Source organism: Aspergillus fijiensis (assembly GCF_003184825.1).
Source record: "Aspergillus fijiensis CBS 313.89 unplaced genomic scaffold BO72scaffold_77, whole genome shotgun sequence".
Taxonomy (NCBI): Eukaryota; Fungi; Ascomycota; class Eurotiomycetes; order Eurotiales; family Aspergillaceae; genus Aspergillus; species Aspergillus fijiensis.
In genome coordinates, this window is record NW_024469053.1 from 19,069 (window position 1) to 43,769 (window position 24,701).

The 24,701-nt window shown below is 53.2% G+C and overlaps 11 protein-coding genes across 11 annotated transcripts; 5 read left to right on the forward strand and 6 right to left on the reverse strand.

Moving 5' to 3' along the window:
- Positions 1-68: 68 nt before the first annotated feature.
- alg10 (dolichyl-P-Glc:Glc(2)Man(9)GlcNAc(2)-PP-dolichol alpha-1,2- glucosyltransferase) lies at positions 69-2,132 on the forward strand. The gene is made up of 3 exons (XM_040948112.1): positions 69-872; positions 923-1,060; positions 1,114-2,132. Exons 1-3 carry the CDS (start codon positions 116-118, stop codon positions 2,049-2,051), a joined length of 1,833 nt encoding a protein of 610 aa, XP_040796352.1. The 5' UTR covers positions 69-115; the 3' UTR covers positions 2,052-2,132.
- On the forward strand, positions 2,119-4,327 carry BO72DRAFT_439869 (tyrosyl-DNA phosphodiesterase 1; the record flags this gene model as incomplete). The annotated part of the gene is made up of 4 exons (XM_040943427.1): positions 2,119-2,809; positions 2,881-2,993; positions 3,077-3,533; positions 3,614-4,327. The coding sequence occupies exons 1-4, from the start codon at positions 2,300-2,302 to the stop codon at positions 4,325-4,327; spliced, it is 1,794 nt and encodes a 597-aa protein (XP_040796353.1). The 5' UTR covers positions 2,119-2,299.
- Positions 4,328-4,600: 273 nt separating this feature from the next.
- On the reverse strand, positions 4,601-5,346 carry BO72DRAFT_452753 (uncharacterized protein). The gene is made up of 2 exons (XM_040945804.1): positions 5,068-5,346; positions 4,601-4,955 (listed from the first exon to the last, which is right to left on the reverse strand). Exons 1-2 carry the CDS (start codon positions 5,317-5,319, stop codon positions 4,833-4,835), a joined length of 375 nt encoding a protein of 124 aa, XP_040796354.1. The 5' UTR covers positions 5,320-5,346; the 3' UTR covers positions 4,601-4,832.
- A 475-nt stretch (positions 5,347-5,821) lies between these two features.
- Positions 5,822-6,882, reverse strand: BO72DRAFT_389772 (putative U-box domain protein; the record flags this gene model as incomplete). Its single annotated transcript, XM_040941780.1, has 3 exons — positions 5,822-6,055; positions 6,132-6,669; positions 6,800-6,882. 3 exons carry the CDS (start codon positions 6,880-6,882, stop codon positions 5,822-5,824), a joined length of 855 nt encoding a protein of 284 aa, XP_040796355.1.
- Positions 6,883-7,630: 748 nt separating this feature from the next.
- BO72DRAFT_277227 (RpiB/LacA/LacB family sugar-phosphate isomerase) lies at positions 7,631-8,678 on the reverse strand. The gene has a single exon (XM_040940247.1). The coding sequence runs from the start codon at positions 8,451-8,453 to the stop codon at positions 7,953-7,955; it is 501 nt and encodes a 166-aa protein (XP_040796356.1). The 5' UTR covers positions 8,454-8,678; the 3' UTR covers positions 7,631-7,952.
- A 2,512-nt stretch (positions 8,679-11,190) lies between these two features.
- On the forward strand, positions 11,191-12,340 carry BO72DRAFT_452758 (triose-phosphate isomerase). The gene has a single exon (XM_040945805.1). It carries the CDS (start codon positions 11,212-11,214, stop codon positions 12,049-12,051), a length of 840 nt encoding a protein of 279 aa, XP_040796357.1. The 5' UTR covers positions 11,191-11,211; the 3' UTR covers positions 12,052-12,340.
- A 338-nt stretch (positions 12,341-12,678) lies between these two features.
- BO72DRAFT_389748 (dihydroorotate dehydrogenase 2) lies at positions 12,679-14,282 on the reverse strand (the record flags this gene model as incomplete). Its single annotated transcript, XM_040941778.1, has 2 exons — positions 12,679-13,818; positions 13,893-14,282. 2 exons carry the CDS (start codon positions 14,280-14,282, stop codon positions 12,679-12,681), a joined length of 1,530 nt encoding a protein of 509 aa, XP_040796358.1.
- A 1,014-nt stretch (positions 14,283-15,296) lies between these two features.
- BO72DRAFT_414989 (uncharacterized protein) lies at positions 15,297-17,683 on the reverse strand. Its single transcript, XM_040942555.1, has 3 exons — positions 17,514-17,683; positions 17,109-17,451; positions 15,297-17,043 (listed from the first exon to the last, which is right to left on the reverse strand). The coding sequence occupies exons 2-3, from the start codon at positions 17,371-17,373 to the stop codon at positions 15,791-15,793; spliced, it is 1,518 nt and encodes a 505-aa protein (XP_040796359.1). The 5' UTR covers positions 17,374-17,451; positions 17,514-17,683; the 3' UTR covers positions 15,297-15,790.
- Positions 17,684-17,871: 188 nt separating this feature from the next.
- On the reverse strand, positions 17,872-20,684 carry BO72DRAFT_452761 (putative chromatin remodeling complex subunit (Arp8)). Its single transcript, XM_040945806.1, has 4 exons — positions 20,341-20,684; positions 20,206-20,284; positions 19,724-20,132; positions 17,872-19,661 (listed from the first exon to the last, which is right to left on the reverse strand). Exons 1-4 carry the CDS (start codon positions 20,381-20,383, stop codon positions 18,030-18,032), a joined length of 2,163 nt encoding a protein of 720 aa, XP_040796360.1. The 5' UTR covers positions 20,384-20,684; the 3' UTR covers positions 17,872-18,029.
- On the forward strand, positions 20,685-22,130 carry BO72DRAFT_452762 (ADP-ribosylation factor family protein). The gene is made up of 5 exons (XM_040945807.1): positions 20,685-21,135; positions 21,210-21,248; positions 21,306-21,389; positions 21,486-21,809; positions 21,870-22,130. The coding sequence occupies exons 1-5, from the start codon at positions 21,061-21,063 to the stop codon at positions 21,894-21,896; spliced, it is 549 nt and encodes a 182-aa protein (XP_040796361.1). The 5' UTR covers positions 20,685-21,060; the 3' UTR covers positions 21,897-22,130.
- Positions 22,131-22,624: 494 nt separating this feature from the next.
- Positions 22,625-24,634, forward strand: BO72DRAFT_452764 (zinc-dependent alcohol dehydrogenase). Its single transcript, XM_040945808.1, has 9 exons — positions 22,625-23,071; positions 23,151-23,202; positions 23,278-23,359; positions 23,428-23,449; positions 23,523-23,603; positions 23,674-23,767; positions 23,833-23,883; positions 23,985-24,241; positions 24,323-24,634. The coding sequence occupies exons 1-9, from the start codon at positions 22,840-22,842 to the stop codon at positions 24,502-24,504; spliced, it is 1,053 nt and encodes a 350-aa protein (XP_040796362.1). The 5' UTR covers positions 22,625-22,839; the 3' UTR covers positions 24,505-24,634.
- Positions 24,635-24,701: the final 67 nt, after the last annotated feature.

Here is a 24,701-nt window from a genome sequence, read left to right on the forward strand (position 1 = left end):
TTGCAGCGGGATTTATTCTTCCCTTTTCGGAGCTGTCGGACTTGATCCATATTGTACTGTACTTTCCCCTCCAATTGTGAAAGCATGAGTTTCGTTTGAAAAGGCATCCTTCATCATGAATGCGCAACCAAAGTCAGGTGTGGTTTTGGCCGCTCGCTATGCCGTGCCCTTTTGTTTGCTGTTGATCCCCATCTGGCTGAGCAGGATCAATGCTCACGTCCCCGAACCATATCTGGACGAAGTGTTCCACGTTCCTCAAGCGCAGGCTTACTGGGCTCACAAATGGACGCATTGGGATCCTAAAATCACCACTCCTCCGGGGCTGTATCTCTGGTCCTATGGGCTGTGCGCGGTTCTTCTGTTCCTTCGTGGTGCTCCTACGGAGCTTACCCCGGAAGTGCTGCGTGCGACCAACGTGGCAGCTACTGCCATTGCGCTACCGTATCGCTTGCAGACGTTGTTGGATAGATTGCGCAAGACTCGCAATACACGTCCCTCTGGGGCTTGGCTCAGCCATACGGTGCTGAACATCTGCCTCTTCCCGCCCATCTTCTTCTTTTCTGGGCTTTACTACACCGATATTCTTGCCTTGCTAGTGGTTGTTGAAGCATACAACTGGGACCTCAAACGTTCCGCAGACGGCGCGTGGGCTCCACTCAAGACCGGCGCTTTCATTCTCCTCGGACTGGTAGCTTTGGCGTTCAGACAGACGAACATTTTCTGGGGAGCCATCTTTCTAGGTGGACTGCAGGTTATCCGGCAGCTGAGACTGATATCTAAGCCGTGCCGGTCGTCGGGTCTCGCGGGCATTGCTCGACAGGGAAGGGAGAATGAGCTGTACGACCCTCTCGTCTCGGAGGCTTCTATTGAAGGTGGGCTTTTTGTTCTTGAGACTTGTTGGTGGCTTGGTTGACAATTCTAGACTATTTCAAAACCTCTATTTCACTGCTAACGGTTGCCGTGGGTAATCTCGGCACCGTGATCAGTACTTCAATTCCGTACCTCCTCATCCTCGCCGGATTTGGTGCATTCGTCTTCTGGAATGATGGTGTTGTCCTAGGTGGGTTTGTTCGTCTCCGGAAAGCCCTCATGTAGCTCACTGACAGTCCCCAGGGCACAAGGAATTCCATACTGCCGGCATTCATCTGCCGCAGATGCTCTACATCTGGCCCTACATTGTGTTTTTCTCCTGGCCACTACTCCTCGGACCTGTCATCAACTTGGCTCTTCCCAAGTCCCTCCTTCCAAAGTTCATCGATTTCGGTTTCTCCAAGAAACAGAATGGACTCCCAAAGCTGCTGACAGCACTTGTTGTGATCCCAACTATGCTAGTCGTTGTCCACTTCAACACCATTGTGCATCCTTTCACGCTGGCTGACAACCGCCACTACGTCTTCTACGCTTTCCGGATCCTCCTACGAACCCATCCAGCGGTCAAGTACACCGCTGTTGTCGTCTACTTCCTTTGCGCATGGATGGTAATCTCTGCCCTCGGTTTCTCCACTGCCCCTCAGCCGCCCCAGATGAGGCAGATTTCGCAACCTGCAGCCTGGCAGTATCCGGAGCAGCAGAAAGAGCCTACTCAGAAGAAGGCGGAACGCAAGCAGAAGACAGCAAAGAAGGCTGTCAAGGGACCGAAGCCGGCGGCACCCAAGCCGGAGCCCATTTCCGAGGAGGCGTTCGCCAGGATCCAAGCCCACCTCATTCAGCGCCAGAAGCAGCAGCAAGGGGCGCCGCAAGTGAGCTTTGTGCTCGTCTGGCTTGTGGCCACGGCATTGTCTCTCATCACTGCTCCTCTGGTTGAGCCACGGTACTTCATCATTCCGTGGGTCATGTGGCGTCTTCACCTTCCGCCCCAGCCTACGCCGTTGGTGCACCGGCGTCCCCAGACTGCTAACGATGAACTTAACGCAAAGATGGCTACCAACTTTCCGTTGTTCTTGGAGACCTACTGGTTTTTGGTTATCAATGCGGTGACCGGATACATTTTCTTGTACTGTGGGTTCGAATGGCCGCAGGAACCAGGCAAGATCCAGCGGTTCATGTGGTGAGACTGGGGCTTGGTTGAGAGTGTATAGTATATAGAATCTATGTAAAATAGTGTATTATTAGTGTATTCAATTGATTATTTGTGGTAGACTAGCCCGACAACGTATCAAAGAAGATAGTAGACCTTCAATGGTGGAATGGCAGCTGCGGTGGTACGCAAGCCGACAATTGATTGTTCCGCCCACTTCCTTCTCCGCACCAACCTCACTTCTCCAACTTTTTGTTCGCTTTCATTGAATCTGCCTCCACGATGGACGAACCAGACCGTCCTTCGAAACGAGCAAAACTTCTCGCGACAGCTACGAAGCCCGAGGTCTCTGACGAAGGTCATGCGCCTAGTCATGACGATAGCACCGATCTCATCAAACCCCTAGCTTCGCTGCACCGCTCCATTACACCTCCATTATCATCCCGCTTCCTCAGGGACCCCGCACGACCGCCACCAGCCCACGACTCCTCCATATCCTCTTCGTCCAGCAAAGCACAGCAGCCATGCAGCCTGGGCCAGAAAGTCCTCCCCTCACCCATCCAACTCACCCACATCCGAGACTTCCCACCCTCCTCCGGCAACAATGTCGACACGGTCCGACTCCGCGATATCCTAGGCGACCCCCTGATCCGCGAATGCTGGCAATTCAACTACCTCCACGATGTAGACTTCCTGATGAGCCAGTTCGACGAGGACGTGCGAGCCCTTGTCAAGCTGAAGGTGGTGCACGGGTCGTGGAAGCGCGAGGCGCCGAACCGGGTGCGCATTGATGTATGTTTCTGCCCGTCACGAATTTCAGACCCCAGAGAATCCCAGTTGACTAACACTACCAACCACCTCAGGAAGCATGCGCACGATACCCCAATGTCGAGGCAATCGTGGCCTACATGCCCGAAGCCTTCGGGACCCATCACTCCAAGATGATGGTTCTCTTGCGACACGATGATTGTGCCCAGTGCGTCTCTTTCCGGCTTCCCTAGTATGAAGTGTACGTGTGTATGTGAATGGGGAGCTGTGAGCTAACCCTTGAGGAAATAGAGTTGTCATCCACACGGCCAACATGATCCCCGGCGACTGGGCGAATATGACCCAGGCGGTGTGGCGATCCCCTCTCCTTCCGCTGAGCACGAGCAGAGATCGAGTTGATCCGAGCGATAGTGACGACTCCCAACAACTCCCCGGGTCCGGAGCCAGATTCAAACGAGACCTGCTGGCTTATCTGGGTGAGTATGGGTCCAAGAAGACGGGCCCGCTGGTCCGGCAACTGCGTCAGTATGATTTTGGGGCTGTGCGGGCGGCGCTCGTTGCCAGCGTGCCGTCGAAGCAGAAGTTGAGCGAGGCGGATGCGCGGGTCAAGACGCTTTGGGGCTGGGTGGCGTTGAAGGATGTGTTGAAGGATGTGCCTCTCGCCGTTTGTAATATCAAGAAGGAGGGCGAAGGCTTTGAGGAAAGGAAGAAGAAGGAGAAGAAGAAGAGGCCGCACATTGTTGTTCAGGTGAGTTTGAGGTTCTGTCTGTATCGGTGCTTGTGCTACTGCTACTACTGCAAATATGGGATCATGCTGATCTGCTCCAGATCTCCTCGGTGGCGTCACTCGGGCAGACAGACAAATGGCTGAGAGATGTCCTGTTCGCATCCCTGGCGCCTAAGAGAGAGGCCTTCAAACCGCGGTACTCTATTGTCTTTCCCACGCCGGATGAGATCCGGCGCTCCTTGAACGGGTACGGATCCGGTGGCTCTATCCACATGAAATTGCACAGCGCGGCTCAGCAGAAGCAGCTACAGTATATGCGGCCCTTTCTGTGCCGTTGGGCAGGGGATGATGATGATGATGATGATGAGCAACCCGCCGAACCACGACGGGAAGCGGGCCGCCGACGTGCGGCGCCGCATATCAAAACATACATCCGGTTCTCTACGGAAGAAAAGACCACGATCGATTGGGCTATGGTCACGTCGGCGAATCTGTCTACACAGGCGTGGGGTGCGGCGGTCAATGCGAACGGGGAGGTGCGGATCTGCAGCTGGGAGATCGGCGTGGTGGTGTGGCCGGAGTTGTTGACCAGAGAATCACCGGACACCGACACCACTGCTCCTGCGAAGACAGTGATGACGCCGTGCCATCGAACAGACACCCCCGCTACCGCTGCAGACGATGCCGCCGTCACAGTCGGATTCCGGATGCCATACGATCTCCCTCTAACTCCATATCACGCAGAAGACATCCCCTGGTGCGCCACAGCCAGTCACAGCGAGCCCGACTGGCTTGGACAGACATGGGAAGGTTGAGAATGGAAAGCCCAAGTGACACCAGAGCACTCGATATGTATATATGACTTACCCAACCCACACACACCACCCCCTCAACTCTATACAATCGACCCCCCTACCTCAATTCGGGGATTCAAAAACAAGACGGACGGCAGAAAATGCTGCTTCGCTCATAACATTGCATAATCAAGAGGACACACACACACTCATTCGACTATCCATAGGCCAAATGGAAGAGAGAATTGAACCAAGAAAAGAAGCGAGAACCCAAAGCAGATAGCAAAAAAAGCTCCCAGAGTTCCATAACCAACAAGTGTAGGTATGTTTCAGTCACGCTTTCTTTCCGTCGTCTACTGGGTACCGTACTTCTCGATGAGGTCGTTAACCTCCTTGATGTAGTTGGCCTGAGCGCGCTGCTGGCTGATGTGGCTGATCTCCTTCCAGGCGTTGTACTTGTACTTGGACTGTTTGTGGTGCATGCTTTATCAGCCCACTTCTTCCTCAACTCCCCCGCCCTTGGAGACTACCTTCCAGCCTTCAGGGGTAAATGCAAGACCAAAGTATGGGATGATAAACTCACCTCCAACTGATAGAAAGAAGGCTGGGCGGGCTCCTCGTTTCTCGAGCGCTTGAAGTACTTGTAAAGCTGTCGAGCAAAACAAAAGAAATCAGCATCGGCATCGGCAATCCAAAGATTTGATCATAGTTCTCCTTGGAGAAGCTCTTCTGGACAAAAAGAAAAACAAAAAAACACATACAGTCAACATCTCGGTCTGCCCGGGCTCGGAAGACAGCTGCTTGACGAGCAGGGTGGCGAACTCGAAGGCGCTCTGCAGGGCGGCGGCCTGCTCGCCCTCGACGGAGGCGCTGTCATCGCCGGCCAGGACGACCGCGATGGCGGCGGAGAAGGCGTCGGCGTTGACCTTGTCGGCGGCGGCCTGCACCGCGGGGGTGTACTGGGCCTTGGACTGGGCGGCCGAGAGGGCGGTGGTGAAGGCGGAGACGGACATTTTGGAGGATGTTTTTCTTTTTTTTTTGTTTGTGAAAAGGAGGTTGAGGTTGAGGAGGAGGAGTGGGAATGGAAATGGGACGAAAGAAGAGGGGAAATCAGATGGATTGATGGATTGATGGAGGGGGCGTGACTTGGTCAATGGTTGTCGTGGTGGGGGTGGAGGGGTGGGTTTGTTTGGTTTGTTTGGGTTTGGTTTGGTGGGGTTGACGCTTGGAGAAAGAGGGGATTGTTGAGATCACGTTTGTTTTTCTCATCTAATCGTTAGCTGTCAAGAAGATTAGCTGATGAGTTCGCAGCAGTAGTACTTTAGATGTTCTATTGATGACCGCTTTATGCCTATGTGCATCTAGGAATGATAAATTAACACGGGAATATGAACCCAGAAAGGGAAAACAGAATGACAACTCTAGCATCTGATCCATCCACCAACGCCCAACCAATTTGTAACTTGACAAACTGCGCTCAAGAAAGACTCAAAATGTCGAAGTACAGTTCAAGATCTACCAGTCAACCGCCCAGCCGTTCTTCTCCAGAAACTCCTCACACACCCCCTTTAATGCATAGTTGGGCCGGAGGTCATCCGCTGTCATGGGTACGCGCGTGATCGGGTCGACCTTGGACTGTTCCACGTACTTGGTAATCGCAACACGCTCGAAGCTGGTCCCGGACGGCGTGATCACCGGATCGTGCATGATCTCGAATGTGATCGGGTCGATGAGGTAATCGGGTACAACCTGTTGTAGGAGTGGGAGTCACACAAAAGTCAGCTTTCTAGACCCCAAAATGCCTCGGCTATGTCAGGAAACTCACCCGTTCCTGAACCTCCCCCTTCGACGCAATGGCAAACGTCTCCCGCAACACCTGTAGCGTCTTCGCCGTATCCTCCCGGAGCGCTTTCTGGTCCTCCGAGAAACCGATCTGGCCGATCTCCCCGCGGTCCAACTGTCCCTGGAGGTCCTCCAGCGCTCGCTGCAGGTCCGCCTCGATCAACCGTTCCACACTCGCCAGAGTGCCATTCATCTCCCGCACGCGGGCCGCCTCCTTCGCTGCCCACAGCTGCTGCTTCGCGCGCAGGACCGTCTTGGACAGATTCTCCGACTGCACATTCTTGGCCGCCAGGCTCGCCTGGTATGCCTCCGTCGCGACCTCGTGCGCCTCCTGCGGCCGTTGCAGCTCCAACAGGGCCTGCGCCAGATAGTAGCGACTCTTCAGGCTGGCGGGGTTCTTCGCGCCGTACAAGTCGATCGCGGCGCGCGCGTCCTGCTCGACGCCGGCCCAGTTCTCGAGCTTCATGCGGGTGATCGCCCGGTTGGAGAAGAATGTAGGCTCTTTCGGGTTCTTTTGGACACTGCAGCGGGAGCCCCGGGGCAATTTAGTTGGCAAAATGTCTTTGCAGCATGGCAGGCGAGGAAGACTCTCGCAAGCAAGAAGGGGCAGGACTCCTAGATTTCTTCCCCGTGTCTTGAGGCTGGACTCACGCTTGGGAAAACATCTCCTCCGCGCCGGCATAGTCGCCCGCCTTGTAGAGCTGATTGCCCTTCTCTTTGAGTTCAAAGGCCATTGTTGGGGTGCTACCGTGCCCGCCGTACACCGGGTCTGAGGATTCTGGGTGCGAAAACAGAAGGAGATATCCGAGAGCGTCGGGGTTCGTCAGCAGAAAGGTGCTTGATGCGAGGCCTCAACAGCGTGTCTGTGAGAGTGTTTTGTCCCTTTTTTTGTGTTGGTGCCAGTGAATGAGTAATTGAGCGGAGCGATCGGTTTCTGGTGGGGCCCAGTCCAGTGATGATCCACTGCTCGGTGCGGAGCTAATGCGGCCCTGCGATACAGTAGAACGGCGGTAGAAGTTCTGAAAATGCTTTTACCTCATGTATGCAGCGCGATTGTGTTGGAAAGGAGGCCTAAAAGGGGGGTGTGCTTGAATGGTAAGACACGCGACCGGAGTAGGCTCAGTCAGTATGTCTCACGGTAAGAAAGCAAAGCACTTCGCCGCTGATTTGGGTAGGGGAGGCGCGGACTGGCGCTGTCCTCATTGGAAAAGGGAAGCCCGGAGCAGTCAGGAGGGTTGTGCGCCATTGTTGCTCAGGTAGACACGACCCTTGATGTATCTGTGACTTGCTCCTGTCCTTTTGTAAATCGAAGCTGATCGACCCCCGCAGAACGATAGCTGAGTCAGCACATTAGCCGCAGAACGAAAGTATGGGGTAACTAGTCGCAATGTATGGAGTTTGGAGAGAGCAAGTAAAAACGTTGCGCGGAAGGATGGGACAGAAGGTACAATGCTAGAATATGGTAACTACGGGCTGCTACGGTCTTGTTGAAGTCCCAATTGGTATTTCATTGAACCACAATTTTGCTAAGTCAGAGCTAGAGAGGATATGAGCAATTGGCCTGCCATTATAATCCCATTCATCAGGCGGTTATCATCAATCTCGTTTTGAGGTAGGTATTTATATAAGTGACCAAGAGTGAGTAGGCTCGGATCCAGTCCGCAACCAGGTCGCTTCGCTCGAAAATTATAATCGAAGACAGGCTAACGATCTTCGCATCCTCTGATGAGCAGAGGGAGTTTCGAGTGATTGACGAATAATGTGATAGTAAATTCACACAGGGCTTGTTCTTGCTTCAGACCGTCTACTGAGCGGCAGCAGCTTGACTGAAGAATTGGGCTTCGTAGTCGGAGATAGCTTGGACCTTCTCGGCGGAGGCGCTCTTGGGGTCGAAGCGGTAGGTCAACCACTCGTTGGCGAGCTTCTTGGCAAGCTCAATACCAATGACGCGCTGGCCGAAGCAGAGCACCTGAGCATCGTTGCTAAGGATTGAGCGCTCGACGGAGAAGGAGTCGTGAGCCGTCACAGCACGAATCCCGGGTACTTTGTTGGCAGAGATAGCGACCCCGAGACCAGTGCCGCAGATGAACAGCCCGCGGTCTGCCTTGCCCTCCTTGATGAGTTTGGCGCCAGCAACAGCGGGATGAGGGTACGCTGTCTTGTCTGTAGTGGAGTTGACGCCTACGTCGAGGATAGAGTCGACCAGCGGGCTTTTCTCCAAGGCGGCCTTGAGAGTTTCCTTGTAGGGCTGACCAGCCTCATCGCAGGCCATGACGATGCGGAGGGGCTTGAGATCGGTAGACATGATGGGTATTAAGCGATTAACAGGTGAAACGTAACGTATAAGGGACCCTCGCGAATGAGACGGACAGGAAGGGCGGAGTGTATGTCTGATAAAGGACAAGAGTGGATGATGGAACAATGATGAAAAAATGTCGTCTGGGACTGGGATCGAATCAGCCTTTATATCCTCTTCCACCGAGTCCTTCCTCGAGCTCTCTTTCTGTTGGGACCCGAACAGAATGCAGGCTGAGCCTGGGTGCGTGCGTGCGTGCCTCTTGAGACCCAAACTTTGGTTCTTGATGAGGGGAGAGGACACTGCTCACTGCTCCAATCAGCGCCTTCGACAGCATCGGGTGCATTCAGCACATTGCAGTAAGACTGCAGTACGTGCAGTACGAACAATATCTGACGCGCGCACTCCAGAGGTCGCTTGTCTCCACACCAGCGATCGTTCCAAAGAAGCCTGTTTCGATGGAATGCAGGTTGATTGAATGGTTGGATCTGGCAGGTCCACCATGGCGTCATGAACTTATCCGCCGGGGAAAGGGAGACTCCCGATATCTGTTCCGATTAATGTACCTTAAATTATTACCTACTCATCCAGTGATACATGGATCCATCATGGATACCTACCAAGATAATCGTCCTAATTCGGAAACCCGGCGTTGCATCCACCATGATGGAACCAATGATCCACAACCTGAATGGATCCCTTCATCCTCCAGTCGTCCGCCAGGCTAGTTTATCAACAATTATCCTCGGCTCTGGACGCGACTCCTAGCCAGGCACCAAATTTTGAAATCAATGTGTTTGATGTTGGGATCGCAATGCTCTTCTTGCTTTGAAGTGTATACGTTGTTACCGATCCTTTCCAGTGCAGAGCAAACTAACCATCCTCGGATAGCGTCTGTACCGGTTTGACTTACTCCTCGACACCGCCTCTGAAGTACACGACTAGGCCCACCTTGCATTCCTAAGTCGTTGTTTGGCACCTGTCTCTGCCTCATGCTGGGTGGCTTGCAGAAGACCCGAGGAAACCCTTATATTCTCTCTTTGCAGATGGTTGGTACCAGCTAAGGTATGCAGATCGACGTATCAAGTGTATCTCCATTGATGCGCAAACCAGCTCCTCGCAGTGCTGACGATTGATCGACTCTCTTCAATCCAACATTTCCGGCTCTGTTAGGATTACCCGAGTAACCTTTATGACAAGGGAGGCTCAAACCCGGTGCCTGGTTACGCCGCAGTGGCTGCCGTGGTTAGATTAAGAATTTTTAACCTAGAAGAGTATGAACTGCAGACCAGAAATCTTTAAAAATACTGTAGGCGAGGCTTTTACTCGCCCTATCAGCAGGCACAATCTCCTATCCTTGCGAAGACAGGCCAGGGTAAAGTCGGAACCAGCAGGAGACATGATTTAGTTGTCGTTCTGGTCCATTAATGAAGCCGACGGGACCAAAACTTGAGGAGCTTCCAGACAATGACGCCCAATGGGGTGGGCGGAACACCACAACATATTTGAGGAATGTTGCAGATTGCATATGATATGTTTGCGCCGATGCAGTGATGTGTCTTCCAAGCCGAAAATTTCGACTCTATCCGGTACGGTACGATGTCCTGTACATAGGGACTACCGTATGAAGTAGATACGGTACCTCTAACTTATTCATGGATCCAGGCGCGGCGCACATCGGAGTGGGTTTTGGAGTGGATTGCACGCTCGATTCTCCACCCGCCGCCCCACGGCGGATCGACTGAGCTGCCAACGTGCTTAGACTACTTTTACTCTGTAGTCATCTTATACATTGATTGTTGTTGAGTGCAGCTGCTCTTTAGTCGACTGCCTCTGAATTATGAGTATGTTGCCTGCGATTCCGGATCTTGCGACTCTCCGTATCTTACCGTACTCAAGAGAGTCATCCGTACCTTTCCGTCTTCCATCTTCCCCAAGCAAGCCATGCTGCAAGCCACCATCTTGGAGAGGGCAAGACCGGGGTCGATCAACCCCTCCTCCTGCCGTGCCACAATATCGCACCCATCTTTATTCTCAGCACGAGATTACAGAAGAATACGGAGTAGAGAAGTCCCATATGGTAGAGTAGAGTAGAGTTTCCATCCCTCCTTGAGATGTCCCGGTACTGTGCGTTGACATCATCTCGTGTTCCAAGCACCAGCCAGGTATGGTATGCGATGTCAGTTGCGTTCTTTTCCCCTCCGGTTGAAGTTGGCTCTGCCCTGCTCTTTCGGTCACAGCAAACATGCCAGAAACCGGCACAGATTCATAATCTCAATTTTGATTGCTTCTCTGAAACTAGAGATGCAACACGGAAGTAGCACATGCACCAGGCCTGGGACGGAGTAGTCTATGAACTACTAACTAGTAATTAAAGGGCACTACGGTGCCCCTCGGCCAGCGGCCAGCCCCTCCTTTCCCAGCAGCATTTTACCCCACCCCGTCATCCGATCCTATCGCTTTGATAACCAATACTGACATTCCTGTTCGATTCAAGTGTGACAGCAAAACTCCCGATTTGGGACTAGTAGACCGCTTCCTCAGGTTCCTCCAGGTGGTTTTGAAGGATCCATGACTTGCCAAACTATCCCCGAGCCAACAGCTTGAACCTCGACTGAACATCCACCACCACCACAACTATTGTTCCCATCACCACCACCACCACCACCACCACCACCACCACCACTACCATCAACCACCATAACCACCCACCATGGCATTAACATACCCCACCCTCCCCCCAACCCTCCTCATCATCTCCCTAAAGATGTACTTCACTCCCGCCCAGACTCAAGAATACTGCCGCGCCCTCCTCGACCCGCAGAACAACATCGTCCGACCCTCGCACCACCACTCCAAGCTCCTCCTAGCCCTTATCCCCGACTTCCTGACCATCTACCCCTGCGCCGAGATCATCAAGCAATGGGAAGCAGCGACAGCGTCACCCCAACAACAACAAGACCGGACATTCCTCCTCGGCGCCCAAGACTGCTTCTGGGAGACTCGAGGCCCCTACACGGGCGAGGTGTCGCCGTCCGCGCTGCGGGCGCTGGGCGTCTCGATCGTGGAACTCGGCCACGCGGAGCGCCGCGATCTCTTCGGCGAGACGGACGAGCAGACCGGCCGCAAAGCGGCCGCCGTGTGCGCCAACGGCATGGTCCCCTTGGTCTGCATCGGCGAGGTCACCGCCCCGGGCCCCGTGGCCTCGCAGGCTGTCGGGCGCGCGGTGCAAGAGTGTGCGGGCCAGGTGCGCGCGGTGCTGGCCGCCATCCCCGCGGACGCGCCGGTCATCTTCGCCTACGAGCCGGTCTGGGCGATTGGGCAGCCCGCGCCCGCGGGCGTGGAGCATATTGCGGCGGTGGTGGAGGGGATTAAGGCTGTGGTCATGGGGACTTGTGCTGGTGGTGCTAGTGGTGGTGGTACCGCCGGCAGCCGCGCGGGGGAGGTCCGCATTCTCTATGGTGGGAGTGCCGGCCCCGGGCTGTGGGGCGCGGGCGGGCTGGGCAAGGCCGTCGATGGTATGTTCCTGGGGAGGTTCGCCCACGAGATCGATGGGGTTCGCAATGTGGTTCGTGAGGTCGAGGAGACGATAGGTTTGACGGCGTGAGTAAAGTCAAAGTCGGAAAGATTTTTGTTCCTGTGTATTGAACCGTTTCAAGTCGGTACGCGATTATTCCATTGAGCAATGGCAGTGCGAGGCAGGATCCAATCAATACCTGACCTGACATGATACGAGTTGAAATCTCCAAGGATATTCATTTCGAAGCTGGCTATTCTCTAAAAGGCAATGCCGAAACAATGCGGTGACATGCTGCCTATCCGCCGGGGGGCGACAATGCTTTGCCAAGTCTCCAACTTCTCTTCTCGTGCTCGGGATGGTTGTTCTTGGTGCTTCCGGGGATCTGGACTCCCGTCGAACTTGCGCGGAGTTGGTCCCGTGCGGGGGAAGAAAAAAAAAACACGTGGGGGCACCTGACCTTTCCCCAACTGCTCATTACGGAACTGGTGCATCATTAGTGGCTCGGTCTTTCATGCTTCATGCTTCATGCTTCATGCCTCATCTCCTCCTCCGCCTAGGAAGCTCGGTGGGACTATTGATGGTCTAACAGTTAACTTACTTTTAATCTATTTACAGCGACAGCGGGACCGGACCCGGAATCTCCTTCTATGGACGAGTAACCCCCACCCTCAAAAAAACACTCCGGCCCCTCTTTTTAAACACTTCTCAACAAATCTATTGCTGCTTCTTGCCCTCGCGCATCTCCTGCTTCACGCGCGTGACCGTTCCCATGCCCCCGTAAGTGATAGCCGTGTACATCATTGCAACCGAGGCTCCAGCATCCAGAACTGCTTGCGCCTGCTGGCCATTGGTGACACCGCCGGAAGCGAAAATAACCTTCCGGGCCAGGCTGTCCGAGGGTTTCGGAGGCTCCAACGAGGGGGTGTTCTCTGTGTCCGGCTCGACCTGGGCCGCGGTCGTGGTGGCCTCCGCGGCGGCTCCCGTCAGCTCCGGAGTGTTGGGAGTGGCATCGAGCATCGCCCGGTAACGAGCGACAAGCGAGACGGTACGGTCGAACAGCTGGGGTCCGGAGTAACCTCCCGTTTCCTTCAAGGTCTCCTGCTCCGCAGCCGGTACGGTGAATCCCTTGGGGAGAGCATCAGGACGACGGTTGGTGGTGTTACCGACGATCACACCGTCCACACCGGAACTCCACACAGCCTGGCAGATGCCAGAGACCTGCTCGTCTGCATCCTCGTCGGGGCTAACCTTCACCATGACATAAGGCTTGGTGGCGCGATCAATGCTCTTGGCAGCTCCGACAACGGCCTTCAGGATGGCCGTCAGGGGAGCAGTCGCCTGGAGGTCGCGCAGACCGGGGGTGTTGGGACTAGAGACGTTCACAACCAGGATGTCAGCGTACTTAGCCACGCGGTCCACGCAATACACGTAGTCACGCTTGATGGCCTCGATGTCGTTGTCAGGGGTGACCTTGTTCTTAGCCACCTGCACAGCAAGAAGCTTGCCGGGCCGCAGACTACCTGGAGGCACGCCGGCCTCGCCGTTGAGCACGCGCTTCTCAGCCAGTTCATGCTCCCCGAATCCATTAGCGTAGGCAAAATCCTGGACGCGCTGCTCAAGCACGGCAGCCATGTGGTCGGCACCCTTGGAGTTGAGGCCGTAGCGGTTGATCATGGCGTTCTGGGAGACGACACGGAACACGCGAGGTCGGGGATTCCCATCCTGCGGCAGAGGGGTCGTTCCACCGACCTCGACAATTGCAGGCCCGATTTCGAACAGCGGATCCGGGATGTCAGCGTGCTTGTCCAGTCCGCCCGAGATACCAATAGGGTTGGAAAGAGTGTACCCGAAGACCTAACGACGGCGGAACAAAATCAGCAAGATGTCATGGATAGACCCTCTTCCTCACCAGAGAAGCCAGGCCTTACCTCCGTCACCAATGACCCATCTCCGTCCGGATTGCCCCGTTCTCTGGGATTAAGACCGTACTTGTAGAGCGTCTTCAAGATATCCACCCCGAAGTGATGCGCATCCTCCGCATCGGGGAACAACGTCCTAACCAACGGAACCACACCGTACCGATGCACACTGGCCCTAGTATCCGTGGCATACACGTACCCGACGAGCGCACTCAACGCCAGCGTCGTTCCGATGACCGTCCTCTTGAGCCCACGACCGGCCTTCTTGGGTGCCTCCTTCGCCACCGTCTCCGCAGTCTCCGTAGCCTTGGCCGCGTTCTCCTTCACAGTCGCTTCGGCGGCCTCGGCCGCAGCGTCCGTGGCCTTCTCGCCCGACGAGGCAAATCGCACCTGACCCATGAGTTGCGCGGGGACCGGCGTCGAGCGGCGATAGAGCATCGAGGAGGGAACGGGGGACGCGGCGCATTGGAGGCGCACAGAGCGTGGGAGTGCGCGGGCTCGCGAGGCCCTCCAGACTGCGTTGGCGGTCATTTTGGGTTGGTTCCGGGGGAGCGGCGTCAGGGAAGGATGATTGTTCTAATTCTTGTCAAATGTTGCGTTCTTCGCCGGGAAAAAGTCGGTTTCAGGGAGGTTGAGAAAGGTTGATGACCTATCTGAATGGTAATGGGTAGGGTGTTAGTTAGATGGTTATAAGTGACGTGCTCAATGCTGGTAAGTAAGAGCTTTCTATGCTATACAGAAGAGGCATTGAAAGGGAAGTGCAAGTAAAGGAGGGATAGGAGGTCCAAGAAGTCGACGACTTTGAGATGTGTATGGTAGATGGAGAAACTTCCAGCGAGGATGGGACAGGTTTAACAAGTATGGGAATGTAATAAACCAAGTGATTCGACTTTTGCAATTGTGACGGAGTGCCTCTACCGCAGCGTATACGAGCGTCTGGTATTTCACGAGTTGCAGAGAGCCCAGGCCACTGCATATGGCCTTCACTGAAGGTTCCGGTCCTTTCTGCCATTCCCCGCGAAAACGGAGTGGAACCGCGCGGGTTGGAAATGGCTGCATGAGGAAGGGAAGAACAACAAAATTTGACTTACCACACCCGCCTAATGCTTGAGTTGCGTGCAATTGAGAGCGCAGTCTTGATGGGAAAGTGAAGCGAGCCGAGATTGAGCAGCAATCGTAGGCTTGAGTAGTAGAGAAAAGAGCCCCGATTCGGGAGGGAGGGGATACACTGAGCCGGCTTTGCGACAGCCGAAGCCAAGCCGACAACGAACGGTTTACGAGGCGGTGGGGTGAATTCAAGCAGCAGAATTATGCGGGCCTGTATGCGGAGGGACAGGCGACAAGGCGGTGTGTAGTATTATTACGAGGATTGATAGTAATCGACAATAGATTAGCGATCAGCACGTCAGATGTCCATGTTCAATTGACTAGAAATAGATATTTACGGTATAATACAAGGTGTGCTTGTCCAATCCGCCAGCATCGTCCAACTTGGAAACACAAATAGAAACTAAATGTCTAGCGTTGAGGAATGCAGGTGAGTGCAGATTTGAGCACAAGATAAGGAACCCAATCGAGCTGAAGTGAACTTTCGCTATGTTTCAGAACTCCAAGATCACGCATACCGCCTTGGAACGCCTGTCCTTTTGCTGCCATGACTTCGTGGCTGTCTCAGCCGTCCAGAGTGCATGCATCTGCTTGGTACATGTTGGGAACATCTGAAGTAGCGGACGACAGCAATGTTTGGTGAAGAAGCTGAAGAAAAGACTTGTATTATACGAATGAGAGAGTATGTAAACAAATGCAATGCACACCCAGTAATAAAAGGAGCAGGGCATGATAGGCATGGATACCACTGCCCCACGTGAATAGGAATGGCGGTGGAGAAGAGCGATGCGCTGCCTGGTTTACTCGTCGCTCATATCGTCGTCATCTGCATCGTGAGGAGTTGGCTCCCGCTCAACGCTTGCGTCGCGGTGAGCAGATGCATCGAACTCGTCCTCATCCTTGGTGGCTTCCGGCTCGGGTTCTTCCGGGGCGGGAGGCATACTTTTCGAGTACTTCGGGTCAATGGCAAGTCTGTGTTGAGCCCGCTTGTATGCCTCCGCCTCATCTGGATCGCGGATGACAACTTGCATTTGATCAACTTGGTCTTCTTTCGTCTTGGGCCGCGTAGGAGCGAGACCCGCCTGCGCAATGGTACGGGCTCTCTCGGGCTTCAAGCGAGTCTTTCCAAGAATGGGATAGTAGTAGGCGGCCATCTGTCTCGCAGACAAGCTATCGCGCTGGCCTCCTTGCACCTCAGAAGGATCAAAAAGCGTGACGGCTATGTCTCTCTGCTTCTGGTTATCACCGAGGGTTTGAGCGCTGGTAGCATATGTACGAGCACGATCGTAACGGTGAAATTTGGTACCGTCAGGCCCGTCATGAGTGTACAGCTCTTCACTATTACGGTCCGGGTTGGTCAACTGCAGACTTGCAGAAACGCTCTTGGCCATCTCTTTCTTCTCGGGTAAGAACAGATCGTAGTCCCAGGGAATGGGACCGGGGTCAGGATACAAATCAGGATTTGACTTGTGCAGAGCGGCCTTGGTCGCGTGCTCCTCGCATATGCGCTCCTCTGGTGCAGACGGATGTAGAATTGCCACATCCATGCGCTTGTCTCTCTTGTTTGATATCTCCTGGATGGGTGTTTTATCGAACTTGAATTGAACGAAGCCTCCTGGATCAGGGAATCCTTGTAGATCAGGAAGGAGAGGGAAGAACCCGACCGGCTTCAATTTAGGATTGTCAGGATGCACTGGATGAGCCCATGCATCGAGTTCGAGCTTCGTCGCAGTGTGACCCTTGATGCTGCTCGCCGTATCTTCGCCAACATGCTTGCTATTGGGGTACGCGATGTCGAACCCTTTCTGGAGGTACTTCTTGATATAGATAGGGTCATCCTGTGACCGGCCTTTATCGAGGGAACGCGACTTTGTTCTGACTGTCGTGACCTTGGGGCTATCCGGTGCACGAATCCCGGCAGAAATGTATTGTGTGCGACGGAGAAAACTGACGTTGGTGTTTTTCGGGGCAGGGTTCTTCAGCTGTTCCGGTGTCATGAGAAGTGCGAGATCGGCAGGGTCAAGGGGTTCAGGGTTCTCGGGAGCCATGATCGCTACACGTTGACTGCTGTCAGCAATTGCTCCAAAGACCTTATGCGCACAGGATTGACAAACGCACCACTCTCATCGCCCAGATGCAGGCCGGGAATACCGACTAAGTCGAGCGGCATACCACCCTCGGCGTCAACATCGATGTTAGGCTCCTCGCGACGAGCCAGATTGGCCGTGAAACCCGGGGTCAAATATCGTTGGAGGCCCTCATGAGGTATCTCCATGAACTTCGGAGGCATGTCCGGCGGAGGTAGGTCATTGCGATAGCGAAGAGATGCGATGTACTCTTGGTGAAAGCCCCCCGAGGAGCTGCTGTCCTTTGATTTCGGCATTGTGTCTTGTGAGCGTTGAGGATATCTGCTATCGTCTAGTATAGGTTGTTGCTAAGCTTGGATAGAGATACTTGATCTCTTGAGTCGGGCGTCTCAGTTCACAGGCGCTCTCATCATTGGTGGTCGCATGTTTGACTTACCTAGGTGGCCGGGGTTTTAAGCCCTCCAAGAATTTTCAAGCTTGAGAACCGGTTTCGGGGTTCCGGTCACGTTCTTAAAGCTGAAGCCAAATTCGAACGAGTATGCATCTAAGGTATAATTAAAGGAAGTTTTGAGGACATGCGTGCACTACAGGCTAGGACTAGAGGATTCAGGACAGACTCACCTGTCTGAGTTGGAGACATTCTGCACTCTTTGACCGCCTACTACTCGTGAAATGCAAACGTCTCGGAAAGTGGTTTCTCCGCAAGCGAATGGTCAATGTATATCAGTCTACTACACAAGTTCGATTGCGGGAGATTGAAGAGTGAAAATAGCATGATAATGAGACGGAGAAACCCTTTCTGAAAACATTGAACAACTCGAAATAATACATATCAACCAAGGATATAATAGAGCGACTATAACCTGTATCATAGGTAATCCGATACCCACCAACACCGACCATTATTCAATGAAGCAAAATGCCAAAAGGCCACCAAGGCATCATGCGAAAATCAGTAAGACCACATGCACTTGTACGCCATCAACCTATGTCCCAAGCGATCATATTCCAGCTGCCCTATCCAGCTATCATTGGTTCCACTCAGTTTTCCAAAGACGCTTGCGCCTTTCCAGACAACGACCTGCGGGTCGAGATCCCGGGGAGGAGTGCCGATCATGATCTCCTTGGCAAATCCTGGTCGAAGGTTCTGGAGACGCTCTTCAAGATATGAGTGAAAGCCATTGATCAAGCTTCCGCCTCCCACGACCATAATACCACCAAGGAAATCTCGCATCTTACGTTCGTCGGAACGAGCCGCATGCGCAATAGAAGTTAAAATTGCACTGTCCAGCGGGAAGTTTGGTAGGATGTCATCGCGTTCCTCAACAGTGGGCGGACGGTTAGGCAATGCGCTCTGGCCCTGGCCAGCAGGCACAGGCGTAGCCCCGCCGGGAAGTGGTGTACCCAGCGTCTCCGGTGCCGGCGATCCGGCAACAGACGATCGGGGTGTGGCGTCCAGCTCCTGCACACGGCTGAGAGCATTGAATTGTTGGGATCGACTCGGTGTAGCCTGCACCTCCAATGTATTCGATTGGGCATCGCCATTTACCTGGCCATGGTTGATAGGAGGGGCAAGAGCAGTTAGAATCTCGGACTGAGCCGCCGATGTAGGGTCGTTGGGCTGTCCATCGTAAATATCAACTGAGCGAGCAATGAGTTTTCTCCTGCCCTTGAGCTTCTCCTCGTGGTTGAATATGAATGGCTGGAAGTAGCCCATGGGCGCCAGGTGAATCCCATCGTAGGCTTTGAATGTGTATTTCCGGGTGTCTTGGCCGGCGACTCGAAGGTGGAAATCGTAGACCTGCACGGATACACTTGCCTCGTTCATTGTACAAACATTCTTCTTCAGCTCTTCGGCCAACAAGAAGTCATATCTGTGCCAAAGGTTGATCTCGGCATAGGGGAAGTGGTCGTAAAGCATCATCTTGACAAATGTCTCGGTCACATCGAGACCACCGTACTTCAGGTTCACTCGCGAGTTTTCGATGCACATGCCTTCTTCCACGCAGCAGATTGATGTTTTCTGAGCACCAATGTCAACCACACAGGCAGATGTGAACCCTGCACCAAACGTGGCCGCCAAGCTCTCTTGAATGAAGCAGCTGCGAGCAAAGGCGAATTCTCGCATGAGTATTTCCAGAACTTGGGTGACGTATGACTTCTCGTATAAGTCTGGGATGACAAAGACACATGAGTACTGAAGCCAGTCCTTCTTGCTCGTGAGTCCTAGTTGCGATTTGATCGCGTCCTCGAGGATGAGCGAAATGTCCAAAAATAAGAGTCTCTTGTTGTCGTAGTCTGTCTCGTTGCACCAGCCATGCTTTATTGGCCAGTAGAGTTTATACCGGGGCTTGGATGCATCGGGTATCCTTAAAGCCGCTTGTCCCACAATGTACTCAGGTGCAGGATCTGAGAGCTCGGTCCATTCAACCCGCATAGGATCATTGTGCTCTGAAATGGTTTCCGGTACTGTCCTCCGATTGTAGTTGATGACCATTTCTTTTGAGTTTGGCAATGTCCGACGCTTGTTTTGTCGCATATGGGCTTTCAGTTCTGCCGACAATGTCGTGTACTGGGAAGCGAACTATTACCAGAGCGCGATAATCAGCAACGTAATCTGTCGTGAGAAGAAAGCTGGAGACAAACCTCAGGACCGAACATCTTTTCGGGTTCCAAGTCCGATCCATCGTCCATCTTCAGCCGCTTTGGACATGGCTCTTCGTGATCTTCGGCTTCGTTGGATGGCGATTTTCGCGCAATCACCATGGGTATGGTCTTTGGCAAAGCGTCGCTAGCTAGTCCGATACGTAGGTTCTGGCTTCCGACGTGGACCACGATCACCTTGGAGCCCGCCGTCTCGGCAGTCGTCTCCTCGGCGTCTTCCATATTGGTATCACCGTCGCCTTCTGCCTCTGCTTCTGGTAGTCCTAGGTCATTCGCCTTGGCCATAGCCAGCGCACGGTCCCGGTCTTTAGCTGTCTTCGCCATTCGATTCCGCGCCTCCTCGTTCTGCAGTCGAAATGCAAGGTACTGATCATCGCGCTTGAGATAATCACTGTGTAGATGATAATAGGCAGTCAGGTAAAGAAAGGTAATCTGAACTGATAGCGGTGGAGGCGATAGCGTACGTATAGTAGTTTTTCTGGTTGATTGGTGGTATTTGCGGCCAGCTTGACAGCTCCATATTGTTGTCGGTTCTCTCGAGACCTGTTCTCAATCAATCAGACGATGGCAGTTGAGTCGGATAGCACTGGAGATCATACCCTCATCCCGAAGGAGAGCCTTGCCCGATTTCTTCCCAACCATATTGAAAGGCTGATTGTGCAATCGGCGATGCGATGTAGGTTAAAAGACGGGAAATTCGTCTTGAGATGGTGGGATTGAAATTATCGTGGTTATGAGAGACCCATTCGTCTGTTTTCAACTTCCCACTCTATTGGAGGGAAATCAAGTTGCGACAATTAAAGAGTTGGCAGGGAAGGCAGGGAAGGGAGGTTGTGAGGGGATTGAGCGATGAACGAACGACCGACCCAGCGATAAACTGGTAAGGGAATCCGGAGAACGAACGATACTAACCTACCTACACAGTAGTTACAGTACACACACTCTCCATTGAGTGAGCTCGGGCCAGCCCGATCGGCAGGAGACCGCAAGCCAATGACGGTCACCACCATTTAGTCAGCTCTTGGTCCTCGCTCATTGAGCTGTTGCGGTAGGTTTTGGCCATATCTGTTATTTCTTCAAAGACATATTCGTCCACTTCTTCCGAATTGGTCCTTGCACACCATACTTAGTTCTTGGTCGGTGCAGTTGTTTGGACCACTTGATCGTTGTGTTTGTGTCCGCCCGCATCTCCGCCACCGCTCCAACGCCCTGATCCCGCCGCAAAGACAATAGACAGACAGACAAGACAACCTCCGTCTCACGCCTTCCACTTTCCCTCCCCTCAGAGCCCACGATCAGCTTATTCAAATTTTGCCGCGATGGGAGGTTCGCTTTCACGTCTCTGGTCCTTCGTTTGGGCAAAGAAAGAAATCCGCATCTTGATCCTTGGACTCGTATGTTCTTTCGACGTCACGCTACCGTTTGTAGCTATCACCCCCTCCCGCGGCTAATGGTTTCGCTTACTTAGGACAATGCTGGAAAAACAACTCTTCTTTACCGACTGAAGGTGCGCCCTGGAATGATCATGAGATACATGTCGCGGAATCTTACGGGAGTCTTCTAGATTGGTGAAGTGGTCACGACGATACCCACGATCGGATTTAACGTCGAATCGGTGACGTACGGAAACCTGAACTTCAATGTTTGGGTGAGTACAACAACTTTTGGCGACTGCGATTTTCCTTGGTCCCAAAAGACTATTGCGATGAGGGTTCCTCTCGGCTGACTTCCTTGCCTCTTACAGGACCTCGGAGGTCAAACATCCATCCGTCCATACTGGCGATGCTACTATGCCAACACCGCTGCGGTCATATTCGTCATCGACTCAACAGATATTGAACGACTCGGCACGGCTGCGGATGAGCTGGCGGCGATGCTCAACGAGGAGGAGCTTCGTGATGCGGCCCTTTTGGTGTTTGCCAACAAGCAGGACCAGCCGGGCGCCAAGGGGGCCGGCGAGATCTCTGAGGCTCTGAAGTTGGGCGAACTGCGGGACAGAAATTGGAGCATTGTCGCATGCTCTGCTATTGATGGCAAAGGTCTGAATGAGGGCATGGACTGGCTGGTTGTAAGTGACGTTGCTGGTATTTATCTTTGTTCGGACTTACTAACCATCCTCGCCTCCTAGCAAACACTCCAGTCGGAGAACGCATAAACCTGATGCTGCGATATCAGTCATGCCATAGATTTGCTTTTGATACACCTTCGAAACTCGGATGGAAAACCACAAAGAAACGTGGACGCGCCAGCTTTGTTTAGGAGCTTCTTTCGTCGCCTGTGCGCCTTTTTCAACATTGTTCTCTTTCGAGGCAGGGCTGTCGTTTATACATTATACCTTTTTGATTCCGAAATGTGTTATACCTTGCATAATACCTTAATTCATTCTACCATGATCCTCGTTGGCTTGGCTGTAAGGAAATAGTGCTACTGAGTGAGATGTTTGAGCTAGAGCAGTCGAACTTAGGACCAGCCAATGTTCGTCTGTCTACTTGCTGCACAGTTATATACTGACTCTATCGATATGTTTTGCGGTTCCATTGTTAGTATAAAGTGGCTCTTCGTCGAAGTTGCATATCCAAGTCTTTGAGAAAACAAGCCAGATCACTATCCCCTTCTATACCTCTTCAAGGCTTAGGCCCAGTGCCCTTGAACTTGTAGGCACAGCCCAACTTCTTAGAGCAGTCCATATTATTTTTCATACGGATCCCTCCTCGGCACACCTCCACACAGTGGGAATCTACCAAGATATCTTCTTATCTTAGCTCCTATCGGTGACGCTGATTATCACAGCGATACATAGATAACCAACCTACAATACAATCTTAATCAGATTAGCCGACCAAGTCTGAGAATCAAGACTGGAAAATCTGTGAATAGCGCATAGGGCCTCTGCTATATACCACATATTCCATTGTCCGATAAGCTCCTCTCTTCCCCGCACTAACCATCGAAACCCCGAATCTATATATTCGAGATACCCCGCAATGACCCATCTATAATTTATTCACAAATTGACATCTCCCTTGCAGCCTACCACTAGCTCCTCATACTTTTGAGAAGAGATATCATACAAGGTAAACCGCCACGGATCCGATACGATGAGCATCCCATCAAGCCAAACCGCAGCCCTCATCCCCGCAACCGGGGCATCCCCTACCGCGCGCCTTCAAATCCGACACGATCACCCCGTGCCATCACCGACGGAGGGACAGATTCTTGTTAAGCTGGAATACTCCGGGGTATGTCACTCGGATGTACACAGTGTGCGCGGGGAGACGCCCATGTTAACCGACGTGGCGGGCCATGAAGGCGTGGGGAAGGTGGTCAAAGGTAGGTATTTGACTTCCTTTCCAATGGCATCAGTGCTTCTGGTCAATCTAGTCAGCCCGCTGACTGGCATCTGGCATAGTGGGCAGTGGGCTTGACGAGCAAGTCTGGCTAGGAAAGAGAGTAGGGATACGGTTCGCACATTGGCCCTTCCTTCAGTATGTCTACAATTTGGACGAGATCTAACGACGATTGAACGGTGTCTACAGCTGGCTGTACAGCACCTGCTTGGAGTGCGAGATATGCGCCATCAACAACACGGCGTGTCCATACCAAAAGAACGCTGGAGCGGTAGGTTGAGTTATCCACTATTGTGTCTGGTTGGAGACGATGTGTCTAAAGCTGATGCCACGACCAAGAATATCCCGGGGACTTTTCAACGTGAGTAACCGACGAACTCCAATCTAATCCACACGTGTGCGGTGAAGCTGACCGGAGCGATGTGCGAGGTCAGAATACATTGTCAGCCCTGCAAATCATGTCACCATCATCCCTCCGAGCCTGGAGCCAGACGTCGCTGCTCCCCTGTTGTGCGGTATGTCTGTCTCTCTTGCCTCTGTCCTTCTGTGGTATGTGTCATCGACAATTCTCTCATGGCCTGTTAGCTGGAATTGCCATGTACTCTTCGATAATGAAGACGAAGACTCGACCGGGAGACTGGATCGTGATCCCCGGCGCAGGCGGCGGATTGGGCCACATGTAAGCTCTATCACCGTGCTACACCCGGAGCACAGGTACCGTTGGCTGAACCGTTGCCACAATAGGGGTATTCAGATCGCCGTCAAAAAGGGGCTCAAAGTTATCGCGATCGATAGGTAAAATGCCTCTGCCCCATGCCATGCACAAGCCCTTCGTTGCCCAAAGAACATGACTGCCCTAACGAAGCCCGCTGACACGAAACCCCCCCTTCATCTAGCGGTGAAAATAAGAGACAGCTCTGCCTCTCCCTCGGAGCCACCAGTTTCCTCGACTACAAGACCGACGACATCGAGCACCGCGTCAAAGCCTTGACGTCAGGCCTAGGTGCGCACGCCGTGATCTGCACCGCCAACAGCGAGCAGGCCTACATTCAAAGTATGAGCCTGCTTCGGAGGCTGGGGGTATTGGTGTGTGTGGGTATCCCGAACGCACCGTTTCGACTCCCAGCGACCCCATTTGACATGATTGTTAAAGGTAAGGGAGGGAGGTGTTTCCGGGAGTTCCTGTGGAGAGAAAAAAGCCTACGCAGCGGCTGATCTTTGAAATTGCGGCTAGGGCTCACGATTGTCGGCAACTCGGCTGGCACTGCGAAGGAAATGGATGAGTTGATGGAGCTGGCTGTAGCGGAAGATGTGAAGGCGCATATTGAGACATATGAATTGGATGACATTGATGACGTCCTGGATCGGTTGGGACGCTCGGAGATCGATGGAAGAGCTGTTGTGCGGATTCCTTGAGAGAATGTCGGGCGCGCTTCCGGTAAGAATCGAGGTCTTTCATGAGACCTCTAGTCTGTTATACTTATTAGGGAATTTGGGCATGGGAACGGCTGCTTAGGGCAATTGTCTTGGCCGCTTGGTGGTGGTGATGGTGGTGGTCTTGTTGTCGCCTGGGTGGCTGAGCAGGAATGAACTGACTTGGTTCGAAGGTAAAT

Coding starts and splice junctions, on each gene's coding strand:
- BO72DRAFT_452762 (XM_040945807.1), top strand. CDS start 21,061: ATGGGAGGTTCGCTTTCACGTCTCTGGTCCTTCGTTTGGGCAAAGAAA. Junction 21,249..21,305: donor CTCTTCTTTACCGACTGAAG/GTGCGCCCTGGA, acceptor GGAGTCTTCTAG/ATTGGTGAAGTGGTCACGAC. Junction 21,390..21,485: donor ACCTGAACTTCAATGTTTGG/GTGAGTACAACA, acceptor TGCCTCTTACAG/GACCTCGGAGGTCAAACATC.
- BO72DRAFT_452764 (XM_040945808.1), top strand. CDS start 22,840: ATGAGCATCCCATCAAGCCAAACCGCAGCCCTCATCCCCGCAACCGGG. Junction 23,360..23,427: donor ACCAAAAGAACGCTGGAGCG/GTAGGTTGAGTT, acceptor GCCACGACCAAG/AATATCCCGGGGACTTTTCA. Junction 23,768..23,832: donor GGCGGCGGATTGGGCCACAT/GTAAGCTCTATC, acceptor TTGCCACAATAG/GGGTATTCAGATCGCCGTCA.
- BO72DRAFT_452758 (XM_040945805.1), top strand. CDS start 11,212: ATGTACTTCACTCCCGCCCAGACTCAAGAATACTGCCGCGCCCTCCTC.
- BO72DRAFT_452753 (XM_040945804.1), bottom strand. CDS start 5,319: ATGTCCGTCTCCGCCTTCACCACCGCCCTCTCGGCCGCCCAGTCCAAG. Junction 4,956..5,067: donor GGCAGACCGAGATGTTGACT/GTATGTGTTTTT, acceptor TTTGCTCGACAG/CTTTACAAGTACTTCAAGCG.
- BO72DRAFT_277227 (XM_040940247.1), bottom strand. CDS start 8,453: ATGTCTACCGATCTCAAGCCCCTCCGCATCGTCATGGCCTGCGATGAG.
- alg10 (XM_040948112.1), top strand. CDS start 116: ATGAATGCGCAACCAAAGTCAGGTGTGGTTTTGGCCGCTCGCTATGCC. Junction 873..922: donor CTCGGAGGCTTCTATTGAAG/GTGGGCTTTTTG, acceptor TGACAATTCTAG/ACTATTTCAAAACCTCTATT. Junction 1,061..1,113: donor GAATGATGGTGTTGTCCTAG/GTGGGTTTGTTC, acceptor GACAGTCCCCAG/GGCACAAGGAATTCCATACT.
- BO72DRAFT_414989 (XM_040942555.1), bottom strand. CDS start 17,373: ATGCCGAAATCAAAGGACAGCAGCTCCTCGGGGGGCTTTCACCAAGAG. Junction 17,044..17,108: donor GCATCTGGGCGATGAGAGTG/GTGCGTTTGTCA, acceptor GTCAACGTGTAG/CGATCATGGCTCCCGAGAAC.
- BO72DRAFT_452761 (XM_040945806.1), bottom strand. CDS start 20,383: ATGGTTGGGAAGAAATCGGGCAAGGCTCTCCTTCGGGATGAGG. Junction 20,285..20,340: donor GGCTCTCCTTCGGGATGAGG/GTATGATCTCCA, acceptor GATTGAGAACAG/GTCTCGAGAGAACCGACAAC. Junction 19,662..19,723: donor AAAAGATGTTCGGTCCTGAG/GTTTGTCTCCAG, acceptor CTCTGGTAATAG/TTCGCTTCCCAGTACACGAC.